The sequence below is a fragment of the Psammomys obesus genome, unplaced genomic scaffold (genome assembly GCF_907164565.1).
Source record: "Psammomys obesus unplaced genomic scaffold, mPsaObe1.curated_primary_1811, whole genome shotgun sequence".
NCBI lineage: Eukaryota > Metazoa > Chordata > Mammalia > Rodentia > Muridae > Psammomys > Psammomys obesus.
The window spans coordinates 12,185,186-12,199,278 of record NW_026596143.1 but is presented as its reverse complement, the minus strand read 5'-3'; the positions used below and the strand labels follow the sequence as shown (position 1 = coordinate 12,199,278).

General features: G+C 41.2%; 1 protein-coding gene across 2 annotated transcripts in view; it reads left to right on the top strand.

Moving 5' to 3' along the window:
• Window positions 1-14,093, top strand: part of Zmat4 (zinc finger matrin-type 4) — a 372,312-nt gene that overhangs the window by 332,655 nt on the left and 25,564 nt on the right. Inside the window, exon 7 of one of the 2 annotated variants that reach the window (XM_055593394.1) lies at window positions 3,869-3,972. The exons of the other annotated variant lie outside the window; for it this stretch is intronic. Coding sequence (XP_055449369.1) covers window positions 3,869-3,926 — 58 coding nt within the window. The 3' untranslated portion in view covers window positions 3,927-3,972. Of the gene's footprint in view, window positions 1-3,868; window positions 3,973-14,093 lie in introns of those variants that run through there. 2 annotated transcript variants of the gene reach the window in all.

Genomic DNA, 14,093 nt, shown 5'->3' with positions numbered 1-14,093 from the left:
AGAGTGGTTTAGGTATTCTCTAACTTCATCCATCATGCTGTAACACATTTCTTACTCTTTCTTAATGTCTTCATTAGCATACATTAATTAAATCTAATAAAAGTATATGCTCTGAATAAGAAATGCCCACAATGATCTCGACCACTTGAATCCGTGCTGCGCAGTAAATGGCAGTGTTTTGGGAGGTCAGGTGGTACAGCCCTGAAGAGAGGAATGTCCCTGGAGGTGGGCTTGGAAAGTAAAAAGCCTGGCCCACCTGCAGCTTATCCTCTGTTTCATGCCTGCTGTGGAAGGCATGGGCTCTCGGCTTCCTGCTTCTGCTGCCACTGAAGATCATGCAAGGCGACTCAACAAGAATGGACTCTAACTCTCTGCAATCATAATCCAAAGATGCCCTGGCCGTGGTGCTTTTCCCCAGTTGTGGGAAAGCACCTAATACAACAGGTTCAGTTATAAAAATTTCACGCTTGTCTTTAGATCCCTGTTGCTGGATTTTTGTGTATGGTAAGAGATAAGTATCAACATCCTTTACATGTTGGTAGCCAGATTTTTCCAGCATCCTTTGTTGAACTTCCTGTCTCTGTGTGGATGGTGGAGGGCTGCAGTCCTCCGGGTAACAGGGGAGGAAGAGTGAGTTTTTGCTGGGGGTTTGGTAGACAGACTTTGCTGCGGTAGATCCCCACATCCATGCATAGTAGGCAGGACTACTAGATCTTAGTTGATTAGTTAATGATGAGAGAGAGGAAGAAGAAGAGGAGAAGGACAAAAATGTGGTGGACACGGATCCAGCAGACTACGGGAAATGGAGAGTGAATAGGTCCAAGATACATTTCATACCTGTAAGAAATAAATAAAATGTAGTACAGTTAGAATACTATCTTTCTTCCATGTGTAATTTTGAATATTTGTGAAAAAAATCAGGTGCGTTGGCTTATGTCTTGGTCCTCTGTTCTGTTCTGTTGATCTAAATGTATAGAAGCGTGTGTTTTATCACTGAGCATAACTTGAAATCAGATATGGTGAAACCTCAGGTGTTCTTCCCATTGCTCGGGGTTGCTTTGACTATCTAGGGGCTTTTTTTTTTGTTTCCATGATAATTTTAGCATTTTCTCCTATATTTCTGTGAAGTATGGTATTGGACTTCTAATAAGAAATACACTGAAAAATGGCAGAATGTCCATTTCCTCAAAATTTCAGTATCATTTCATAAATCCCCCTTCTTTCATCATCCTTCAAACCCTCTCACACACCCCTCCTTATTCTCTTTCAAATTTATGCTTTTCATTAATTGTTGTCACATACACACAGGTGTGTTTATAAACATATGCATTCCCAAGTAAGAACATAACCTGCTCGGCCCACATGATGTGGTTTGTATGTGTACTTCGGGATGGGGAAACCAATTGGTGCCATCTTGCCTAGAGAAGAGTATTTCTTCTGTTCTTCGAATTCTTCAGTGGCCTGAATTTCTTTGTGTAGGGCTAAGGTTTTGTGAGCTTTTGGCATGTTTATTAGTTCCTGGTTCAGTTACTGTCAGGCAGTCATGTTGGTGAGACTTTATGGGTGTAGCTTCTGACATCATTAAGAGACACAATCTCATAGCAAACCCTCTGATCTTCTGGTGCTTCCAATCTTTCCACCATACCCTTTCTGAAATGTTCCCTGAGCCTTAGGTTTGGGAGTTGTGTTCTGTGTTTTAAGTTTTAATTGGATCCATAGGTTTTTCTTTGTTTGCTTGCCTTTTTTTAAAAAAAATTCATTTCTTCACCAGTATATCCATTATTTGGTAATGTATTGTTTAGTCTCCATGATTTAGAGATTTTTCTGTTGTTTCTTTTGCTGTTTATTTCTACCTTTATTCCATTATGGTCAGACAGAATATAAATAATTATTTGAGTTTTCATGTAATTATTGAGACTTGCTTTGTATCTTAATATACAGTTTCTCTTAGAGGAAGTTCCATGGGCTGATGAGCAGAATATGTATTCCGTGGTATTTGGATGGAATATTTTCTAAATGCCTATCATACTATTGGGATTTATGAAGTAATTTAACTCTTATAATTCTCTGTTTTTTGTTAATATGATATTTTATTGGTGAGAGTAAGGTATTGAAGTCACCCATTTTTACCAGAATAGCTAATCTGTAAATTTATATCTAGTATCCTTAGCTTTACAAAATTGGGTATATCTGAACTTGATGCCTATGTAGTCATAATCGTAAGTCTCTTGATTAATTTCTCCTTTATATAGCATGCTATGAACCAGATTTGAGGTATAGTTTTATCAATTAGTAAAGTAATGATACCTGCTTGTTTCCTCATTTGAGTTGCATGAGGTAACCTTGGCAAGCAAGTGTTACCCCTGATGTGATTCCAGACAGAAGTCCACCCCAAATCTATGTTGTTCTCTTGGTGAATGTCTTAGTTATTTTATTTTTGCAGTGACAAGGTACCACAATCAAGACAACTTAGAGAAGGAAAAGTTTACTGAGACTTAAAGTTTTAGAGGGTGATTCCATGACCATCATGTCATGGTGGGGACTACATGGTCTGCTCCATGTAACAGACAAGGAGGCATGATGCTGGAGCAGAAGCTGAGGACTCACTTCTGGTTCACAAATGGGAGACAGAGGGGAAAAGTTAATTGAGAATGCTGTAAGCTTTGGAAACCTCGACTCTCCCTGCCAGTGATGCATCTCCTCCAATAAGGCCACACCTCCGATTTCCAAACATTTCCACCAGCTGTGTACCAAGTATTCAAACATATGAACTCCATCTCTAGTCCATAGCTTAAGAATCAGAATCTCAGAAAAGTTAAGTGACCTATTTAGAGCCTTAAAAATAGTAACTTGGCCAAAAGAGGAGAAGAAGTCAGGTTGTCTGTCTGTCATTTCAATGAGCACATTTCTTAGTGAAACTGCTGTCTGCATTCGCTAGCTTTAGTCACATAGACACAGACTTTTCCATATTTGGAAAAATATTATAAATAGCCTAATAGTAGTCAATTTTCTCTCCATTGTTAAATAGCCAGAGAAAAATTAGCCGTCTAATGAGACTAAAGACTCAGAAATGCAAATGCCCACACGGACATAAAGCAATTGCCTATTAGCTGATTCTTCGGTGCTTCCGGGGGATCTGCTCTGTCAATTAGTACAAATGAGTAAAATGAAATTTAGAAGCCTTGAGTACATACCCTACACTAATGAATAATTCCCCCTTAATGTACTTAAATTTGAGCTCAGGGAACACTCTAGGCCTCAGAACATTATATTACCTAAAAGTAAAGGACATAAAAGTTGTCATTACTTTGATACTTCAGCTGATTAAAAAATGAGATACAAGTACCAACCCAGCCAGAAATGAGTAGTAATTTCCAAATTCATCAGTTCTTTGGACAAGTCTTCAGTGGTGATATGCATTTGTTCTTTCTGGAGTTTTCTCTAAGTGGTATGAGTCCTTGTTACAAAGTTTCACGCCACTCATTTCTCTTACATCCATCCATTTATGAAGTTTTTTTTAATGCTTGCTCAAACTAATTTTCAGGCATGGAATATCCTTGCTTTCAGTACTTTAGAATTCAGAATAGCACTGAGTTGTTAAAGTTGGTACAACAGTAAGTAAAAAATATTTTTGAAAGTAATGCCAACCATAAAGAAATTTTCATACTTACTAGAAACTAAAAGCAGCACAGATGCCCTTGAATGGGTTCTTTTTGGAAAAAAAGCAAACAACCAACAAGTATGTATGTACTTCTTTGAAAACTAAAAATGTCAATATTCTCTATGGACTGTTAAATGCAGTTTTCCATTATTAACCAAGAATCCCATTTTTTTTTACAAAGGGAGAAAGAGTTTATTTTGCTTACAGTTTCAGGTCACAGTCCAGCACTGCTAGGGAGTCAGCGCAGCAGGAACGGAAGCAGTAGTCCCATCACAACCGCAGCCCCGAGAAGACTGTGATGAATGAATGCATCCACGCTTTCAGACCCAGATTCTTGCCCAGGGAGAAGTGCCTTCCACGGTGGCTGAGACTTCCCTCTTCAATTAATGTAACCAAATAATCTCCATATACAAGCTCCCATGCCTTACCCGCAGGGGAAGAATCCCATTGTTTAAGGAGCTTAGATCTCTGGTATTCTGATTTATTTTGAAAGTTCACTGATCCACAATAAATTTTTCCTGCCTCATTTGCATGATTTTTACTGTATATTTCTTACCTATAGACATATTATAGATACTGTGCACACTTGGCTCTTCTGTAGGCTTGAAACCAACCACATGTGGTGCATGTTCATTTGTGTGTGTGTGACCTCTTGAATTACCAATGACACCCACGGCTCTTCAGCTCTTTCATCTCCTCCTGCTTTCTTCTTTGTGGGACTTGTAATCACTGTTTTGTCTTCCTTGAAATTGGTATGTATTGTGGCTGCCTTCTGATGACTCTGAGCTGCTGATCTAATATCTCAGATTCACTTATAGGCCCTACCAAATCTTATGATTTTTCTGAAACTACCTCATGTAGGTATTCGGTATCAGTTACAGTGGGCGAAAGGCCACTCACTGCCTGTTTTGGTTCAGAGAAGTGTGTTCCCATCAAAAGAAAAAAGAACTAGGCTTGTTTGTAGACCCAACAGACCTTTTTTTGGAAGGCCCATGGCCAGAGCTACAATGTCTTACTCCTTATGTAGCCTTGAACACATTTAAAGACTTATTAAGCAAGCCTATTGAGAGACAAGTTAACAGAAATAAATAAAAAAAGAGTAGTTTTGTGTGCAATTTGATATGCCTGGATACCATTGGACCACCAGCTCAGTCAAGATGCAAAACATGCTCAGTGGCTTTCCTCACCAATACCTTCGTCCATAGCCTCGCCATCATTGCTTAGTTTGCTGTGGAACGGTACAGTGTGTGTTTTCCTGCCTGGCTTATATTGCTCAGCACAGTGACTTTGAGAGTCATTCCCACTGCTGCACGTTTTGGCAGCTCCCTCTGAACAGAGCATGCCTCTGTATTGATACAGAGCATCGCTGTCTGTATTGGGAATGTACCAGGCTATAAATGCAGGCCAAACTTCCCATCAGCTCCAATATTCTTTACTTGTATGACCTAAAGGTTTTTATTATTTAACATTTATTGTTTTTTTTTTTTACATTTGGCAGGAAAATACCTATAAAATATTTATTTTCAGAGTTTATTTCTCTACTGCTGGGTTGTCCAGGAGTTGAACAAACTCCCAACCAAATCCAGTCAACTATAAGAATATAAGATGGGGACTTCCAGTTGGTTTTAACTGAGGACAGAGTGATAGAGTCGGTTGTCTGGGTAGAAAGTAAAGGATGGAGCTCATTATAGCTTCAGTCCATGTCAAAATAGAGCTCTCAGACTCTAATGGCTACCCAGGAAAATGGGTTGAATAAGGTCAACTTAGGAGGGATCTCAAGGATACCCTGACTGCTCCCTTAAATATTAAGCTACTAGATTCTCGTGTATTCTGTGCCTTCTGACAAATGCCATATTCCATTCTTATCTATTTTCTGCAAATATGTATAATTGTTATGTTAATCAATTTTTAATATTTAAAGGCACTGAAATGTTAACTACCCCAATGTGATCATTACATAGGTGTCAAACTATCCCCTATGCTCCATAAATCTGTGTGATTAAAATACACAGTAATTTGGAAGAGAAATAAAATGTGTACACTTGTAAAAGATTAGCTGCAATTGGCATTTACAAACCTTAGGGAACTGAGTTCTGCTAGCATTTGTCTATTCTCTTAAAATTTATCATGAAACCTCACCCTCTGAAATTTAACTAAATCAATGAGAGATGCTGGTTTACCAGTCAGATTCCATTGCAGATGTAGGAGAGGAGGTGAACGGGGTCGAGTCATCTTCCTGTTTGAAGGGATGAAACCCGTTCTCTTCCTCTGCCTTTGGGGTATGAAGGACATGGCCTTCGCCCTTTTGGACTGGTGTTTTCATGGTGTGAACAGGGTGAGAGAATGAATGATCAGCAAATCAGCCCTTTACTTTAATTCTGCACCATAACCAAAATCTCCTGAGCACTGACCAAGTGGCTTGGACAGTGAAATAGGCACTGAGGGAACCACAAGGCCGTGAAGATAACCATGCCTTACACCGATCTACCATCAAGAGGAGGACTTACAACAAGAATCCCAGCGATAACCTAAGTCGGTGTAGGATCACCCGAGCACATGAGCTACCCTGTGCTGCTGCAATTCACACAAAGCAGTGGCTGCCTGGGTTGGAGCTTTTAGCTCAGGTTGTGATGAAGTGACACAGTGAAGCACTGTGGGAACGAGACGGGCCGGGACAGCTCTCACTCTGCCATCCAACAGCTGAGTGTCTCTGAGCGCCTTACTGAGTGTCTCCCTCAGGTTTAGTTCCCACATCTGTGAGAAACAACAGGTTATAGAAACGCTTATCAATGCTTTCTGGAAGGAGGAGGCCAGAAGAAAGACCAGAGCTCAGTAATTATCTTCACCTACATAGTGAATTTGAGTAGTGCCTAAGATACATGAGACCCTGCCTTATAACATGTGTGCATGCATACACACACACACACACACACACACACACACACACACACACGTGTACACACAAACACATACATGCACATACACATGCCACATCCTGACTATGGTAAGGGTTAAATTTTAAGTTCACAACCAACAATAATAAATATTTTGACAGTAATTGTCACGGAATATTTTTCCTTCAAGAACGAATTGCTTATTAACTCTAAATTATTTAAACTGTATCCAAAATGCGCCTCGAGGAATGGATGGATGGGTGTTGGGTTAATCTGAGATGGTCTTCAAATATGTGGCTTCCGCACGTAGATTTGTCCGCTCCTTCCCTTGTGTAGGGCAGGACTCTGGGTTCTCACACAGGAGTTACAGTCTACTCACAGTGAAGAAGCTCAGCTCGCCTAACAGGCAGTAGGACAGCAGGACCGACCTGCCCACTGTCAGAGTGAACTTCTTAAGGTCGTAGACTTCATCCTATAAGACAGTTTCCTTTTGGACTTTTATCCTGCACCATCGTAAAGACTGTTTCCCGCAACTAGTCCTGGGGCTCAGTGGCAGAGTGCTCGCTCACCTGAAGGTCAGCCGCAGGTGGTCCTCAGAACCACCCAAGGGGGAAGATGTCCTCATAATGCTCTCCCCCGACTTCTGCCTCTCTTGGCCTTCTGCTTTACTCGACAATTTGATTATCAGTTTCGCAGGTCTGTGAGGTGGCTCAGTGCATTGGTGCTGGCAGCGCAAGCCTGTCCAGGGTGCGATTCCTGGACTTCCTTCATAGATGAGAACCAACACTGCATGTAGTCTCTGACCTTTATGTGGGTGCTGTGGCATGTGTACTTTCACACACACACACACACACATACACACACACACACACACACACACACACCTACACAGATAATAAATCCATTCGGAAGACACATTCTTTGATATTTTTTTTTCAGTTTTATTTAGTCAGTCATCCTCAGTAAGCAAGTTATCATACAGACACTATGGATTATAGCCTCAAAAGTAAAGAAAATAGGGTGGAACACATTCTCTGTTGAATAGTGTTCTTCCATTAGTCTGGGAGATCCTTGGTGGAGTTTCTGTGCTGTACTGATTCCATGAAGCTCATTTTGCCTATTTTCAATTTTTATTTCACTGTTAAAACTATATCCTCAGTCTTGGGAATTGCTAAGGCAAAATTGCTATTGGATTTTGAATCATATTGACTGGTTAAATCTAACTCACTGATTACATTTGGAAATGCTGTATTTTTTTTCAGGATTAGAAGAGGTTTGATTTTGTTTGTTGTTTGAAAACAACAACAAAAAATAATATCCCAGATGAGGTTGATTATTACCTCTGACATTAGCTGTTTTTTATTGTAGCTTAGTAATGTGCATTGTGAAGGGCTTGATTTCTTTGAGCTAATATCAAGTCCATGCTACCTTATGATAAGGAAAGGCAGGTGTAATTAGAATCTGGCCCTCAGTCAGTAGCAACTTGTATAAATGTCACTGTAGTCTTATATACTCATCTCTCTCTCAATTGTCTTTAATAGGAAAGAGAGAACATGTGAATTTTTTTTCTATAGCTTTTTGAGTTACAGAAAATTCTCAGTCCAGTTCATGCTGAGTAGTCAAATCAAAACCAAAATCTATAATGTTAGCTTCCAGAAATGTTGGTAATTTTTTAAGCCCCAGGACACAATTAGTTCAGCATTATATCTACAGCCTCTGGGGCTATTGTAGTCTCCAGAGAGCTCCTGTCTTTTCCTTTCCTTATGTAAGTGCCCTTTCTTCAAAAGCTGCCCAGCAAGATGGCATGTGACTTCACTCTTTTATTTCTAAAATCATCACCATTGAATTTATTTCTGTCCTAACAGGGAGATCTTAGGAATGCCTCAAATAGATAACTTTAAAAACTCTGATTTTATGTCCTTGTTAATGGTGAAAGTTCAAATAATAGATCCAATTTTCTGACATCTTTTTCCAGAGTTAAAGAAGATCAGCTCAGTAGAAAGCTCAGAATTTTATAAGCAGCTGGCTCACTAAATGAGGATCCAGCTGCTCTTGAGTGTCTGTGTCAGAACGGATAGGCGAAGCCTCCGCACAGATGGGTCTCATTTAAAATCTACCTTTCGCTTAGCATAGCTCCTATTCCGTGAAGCTGAGTAGGGGAGTTTCAGGTTTTCCATGAGCTCGCATAACAAGTTTCAAAACCGACCACACAGCTTTCTATGTCTCAGTCTTGGAACTGGGTGCCCTGAACTTGTTATCCCATGCCACATAGGGCTTCAGGGAGTAGAGATCAGCGTGGAGATGAGTGTGATCTGAGGCAGAAAGCCACTGTAGCCAGTGGAATCCTCCCTAAGATGAGACAGGCAGTAGGTGAACTCATCCCCCAACACAAGTTTCCTACATTTTCCTCCCACTTTTTCCCTGTGTGTGCATGTGGAGAAATCAGATTCCAAAGCAAATTTCATTCAGGAGTGAGAAACTGATCATCCTATGGGCACAAAGTACTATTTCCATGGTGAACTTAAGAGACTCGTTTCTGTGGGCGAATGATGAGATTTTTCAGTGAGACAGTATGTATGTGAAGAACCTCACACCATCCACGGGTTGGGTCTACTCTGTCCATTAAATGACCTACCTACTACCTACCGTGAATTCTAAGTCATTTTGAAGAATCACCAATCAGTAGCTGTGTTTGCTGTCCTCGGGTTCAGCATTCAGGCCATTGTTTAAGTTTTCAAATACCGAAGTGTTACGATGCCGAAAGGAAATCTTCCAGTCCTTGGGAACATTAGAATTGCAGCAGAATGTGCTGGTGGTCTCACTGGGATGGCAATCGGTTGCTGAGCTGTCAGAGCTGTTGCCATGGAAGAGTCACTGAACTGCCTGAGAATCGTTAGGTACCTACTGTGTACGAAAATATGGCATTATCCCTACAAAGATAGGTTCTAGATGACGGAGCTCTTGGAGCCTGGGATCAGAGATGAGAAGCAGAGGAGGGAAGCGCTCTCAGGGTAGAAAGGGGTGTTAACTGTGGGCCAGATGTTGGCACCAATACAGCACTGTAATTTTGTTCCTGGGAAATCACTGAAGTCTGACTTCAAAGCCTTCTCCAAAAGACATTACCTCCTTCACTCGTAAACCCCTATTTTCCGGGTAGCCTTTGAAAAATCTCTCATTGCTTATGCATGAGGACTTAAATTGCAACACCTGATAGGATACTTCACCGTTAAGGAACCTGCCTGAGTGATTCCATTAAGGATAGGTGACATTTGTGATCAAAGAATGATGATTAGAGTCGTTTATCTGTCGAATTTCTGTTGAAAATCACTTTAATTATTCGTTCTCCTTTATGCTAATAACATTTTCTCTAGTGTCATCTAAGGAGCCAGGAAATGATCGTGTAAGGTAGCATACAGATGAAAGGGTACGACTGGGCACCTAGGCGTACTAACAAGAGCTGCTTTCCAGTTCTAAAGAGGAGCCTTTGCTCCCAGTGTGGGTGATCATTTTTTTAACCTTGAAGTACATTTATTCTTGATCTTTTCATTAAAATATCTCACCCTGTGCCCACCATGGATGTTCCATAATTAACAGTCTTCCTTTCCTTAACTGTTTAATTAAGGGTGGAGGCCAACAGTCTATTTGATTGTGAAAGTCAATGAATATCATGGAAAGCATTCCAGAATGATATTGTAATTTTGACATCATTATTGGAGAATTTAATGCACTGTAGCTCTGAGTTTGCCTTTGATGCAATTTTGGGGGATTGCTTTCTTCTCTCAAAGTGTCCCTATATACACCTGCTGGGTTATTGTCAAAATTGTATCCACAGAGGGGAAAATGTGCCTTTGTCTACTTTGCCATAGTAATCCCAGTCAGGGATAAATCATACTGTGAGATGTGCTAATGACAATACCAGAAGGCTGTGAGAGGAGAAGATGGGAGGGGCCAGGACAGAAATATGAAAACTGCCATTGGATACGGTAGGGATGCTGGAAAGAGGAGGCTGACATGGCTTGAACTGGCTTATCTTTCCCGGGTTCAGACCAGGCAAGTTAAAAGGTACAGCCCCTGCTTCAGAAAACTCAGCGCCTACAGAGCTGTGAGAAGCACAAAGCTCAGGGATTATCATCTATGAACATCTAGACCTCCTCACCATCGTGTTAGGCTTTGCCAAGTTGGATGCTCATCACATTTTCATGTAGTCAGTAGATGAACTGAACTCATGGCCCACCCATGTGGCAGCTTTAGAGAGGAGAAAGAAGAGGTGTGAGCTGCCTGGCGTTTTATGACAACTCTGACATAAACTGACTCATCTGAGAAGAGGCACATCAACTGAGAAATTGCAGGCCGGTGGGGCATTGTTTTTGCTGAATGGTTGACCTGCATAGGCCCAGCTTACTGTGGGATGTGCCATACCTTGGCCGTTGTCCTCGGCTGTATAAGAAAGGGGTCTGAGCAAGCCACATGTAACCAGTGAGTAAGCAACACTCCTCTACAGCCTCTGCATCAGCTCCTTCCCCCAGGATGCTGCCCTGTTCCTGCCCTGACATTCCCCAGAAACTGTGATGTGCACTGTAAGCTGAAATAAACTCTTTCCTCCCAAGTTAGTTTTGGTGATTGTTTTTTAATCATAGGAATAGAAAACTAAGACAAAGTAGTTTTATTATCATATTTCACTGAGGAAGGAGTGTAGACAGTTGGTCTGTGGCCTCAGAGTTTGAGTGCACCTGAGATAAGCAAGTGGAGAGGAGCCATCCGCTGGCCACTAGGTTGAAGGTCAATGGCTGCCCCTTAGGTTCATTTGAATATTGGAGCCAGAGCAGGAGCTGGAAGGAGTAAGAAAGTCTTCTTCTCCTTCTCAGACTCCTTCACACTCCAACATCCTCAATTCTAGACTAGTTTCCGACGTCACAGAAGAGCTTCCTATAAGGAAAGAGCCAACACAGTATAATAAATCATGTCCTTATTCTCTGTCCTCAAATGGGCTGCTCTAAAAAGAGAATTGGAGGTAGACAGAAATAAACCACTTCATGCAGAATCATGCATGAGGAATGGAATCCTGAGACACAGTTCCAACTCAGACTCTAAAGCTCGATTTAGACTATTTCACTTTTCTATTATTTATTTTATTTTTTTATTATTTCTTGAGATTATAATATAATTACATCATGCTCCCCTTCCATTTCCTCCCTCCAAACCCTCTTGCTTACCCCTTCTTATAATCTGTTAAATTCATGGCTTCTTTTTCATTGTTGTAACATAGATAGATAGATAGATAGATAGATAGATAGATAGATAGATAGATAGATATAGATATAGATATATACATATATATATACATATATATATATATATCCTGCTCAGTCTATATAATGTTACTCGGATGTACATTTTAAACCTTATATATTAGATAATCAATTGGCATGGTCTTCGCTGGGAAGACTTTCTCCTGCTCCTAGCATTCCTTAGTTGCCTGTAGTTCATTTGTGTAGGGTTGGGCCCTCTTAGTCTTTTCCTAATACACATTAACATGTCTTTTGTTGTTGTCCTTATTCAGCCCAAATTTAGGCAGTCTTGTTAGTGAGATTTTATTGGGGTAGCTTCTGGAAGTTCTAGACTACAAAGTCTCATAGCAAAACCTCTGATCCTCTGGCTCTTGGAATCTTTCCACCTCCTCTTATGCAAGGCTCCCTTAGTAAAATGAGTGGTGTTGTAGATGTATCAGTTGGGGCTAGGCTCCACATCTGTGTGTTTTCTTATTTGTAGTGCTACAAGGTGAGTTGGCCCCATTGCCTTTGACTTAGCAGGTATAGTTGGGTTTCCCAGCATGTTTCTCCTCAGCCAGAGACTTAAGGCTTGAGAATGAATCAACTCAAGCCTGATAATGTATTCTAAGTCCATATAAGTATAGATTTTTGCATGAATATAGCACCATTAACAAATATTCTTGCCTCCAAGAAAAGAAGCCTTATAGCTAATTGAGAAGAATACATTAATAGATAGAATAATTGAAGAATATTGAATTGCTGGTATACAAAAGCAATTTACATAGGAAACAAGGAATCATGAAAAGGGAGGAAGTATAAGCAGGGACAGTGAGAAGGATAAGGTTGAGATAAGGTTAACTTAAACCAGGGACCAAGTAGGATTTGGGTTTCAGATGACTGTGCCTAAGAAACCTAGGAGTATGCAGTGGAGACGCTAGGGCAGTTAGGGTTCTGGGTCTAGCTTTCAGAGGAAACAGGAGGCAGAGATGCAGATTTGGCAGCCACTCTGTCCTAGAGGTTGCTGAGGACCAGGGAGCAGATGAGATGACCCAAGGAGAGGATAGAGTGAGGACCTGATGGGTATGCATGTTCACCAGCACGTGCATGTGACAAAGGAAGAGGGGTGGGGTGACCTATTGTGAAGTTCTCTAAGTAAGAACACTCATGAAACCTTCAAAAATTAAGGACTTAGGACCATTTAGCCAAGGTGCAGAATAGAGAAATAAATTCCTAAAAGAGACAAGTAGGAAGAGCATTGTCCATTCAGGGTGGCCATTCATTTTGGCCAGGGAAGCGATGTGAGATTCGAGACCATACGGGTCATGTCGTGATGATCACAGCAGGTGGAATGGAAAGGAAGGCAAGGTGCTGCTTAGCAGTGACACTCTTGTGTGCCCCGCAGCTCTTCAGTTCGGCGAGGCAGCAGAGGTGATGTGCCGGATGCTATGCACAGGCGGAGGTTGCGTGTGAGCACAGTTTAAAGCGGTAGTGTGGGGAACTCATAAAAGTAGAACTCTGTCTTCTGGAAGGGAGCACATTGTACAAACTGCCATCCAGTGCACTTGTCTGCCTGTGCCAACCTCTCCATTTTGAGGAACCGCTGGGAATCGTGGCTGTTAGGCCGACCAAAAGGAGACTCACAGAGGCTGCCTGCCTAGCCCGGAATGTGGGAGGAACACGGACAGAGACTGGCAGGCATAGGAGTCAGTTGAGCAGTATGCCAAAGTTTAGACATTCTGCCTCAGAATTATGATGTTTATTTCTAAATGGAATATCCTGTAATTGTTGGGAAAGACTCCTGGTATACAGATACTAACTAGAGCTTAAAGAAGGCTTGTTGGAGTCCTCTGTTAGGAAAAAGAGTTGGTGTATTCTCCACAGTAGAGAAGAAAGGGAGAGAAAGGGAGAAAAGAAGAGGAGGGGGAAGAGGGGATGGGAAGGGAGGGAAAGAGAAAGACAGAATTACGCAGAGACAGAAACCAAGAGAAGGAATATTTTACATGTTGGGGTCCAGTTAGAAGAAAAGCCAAGTAGGAGGCACCTGTCAGTTAGCACATCTCTCTCTCTCTCTCTCATTCCACCAGGGATTTGATCTTAAATCATTATGGGAGCTGGTTGAGGTGTGTATTTCACCTAAAGCATTAAAGCTTAAAGTCAGGAGGAGTAACGACTAGACAGAACCACTGAGTAGAAGCTGAACCCAACATCGGTTCTTACCACCTTCAACCTCAGTGGATGTGGCTTTAGGATGACCTGGTGTTCGTATGC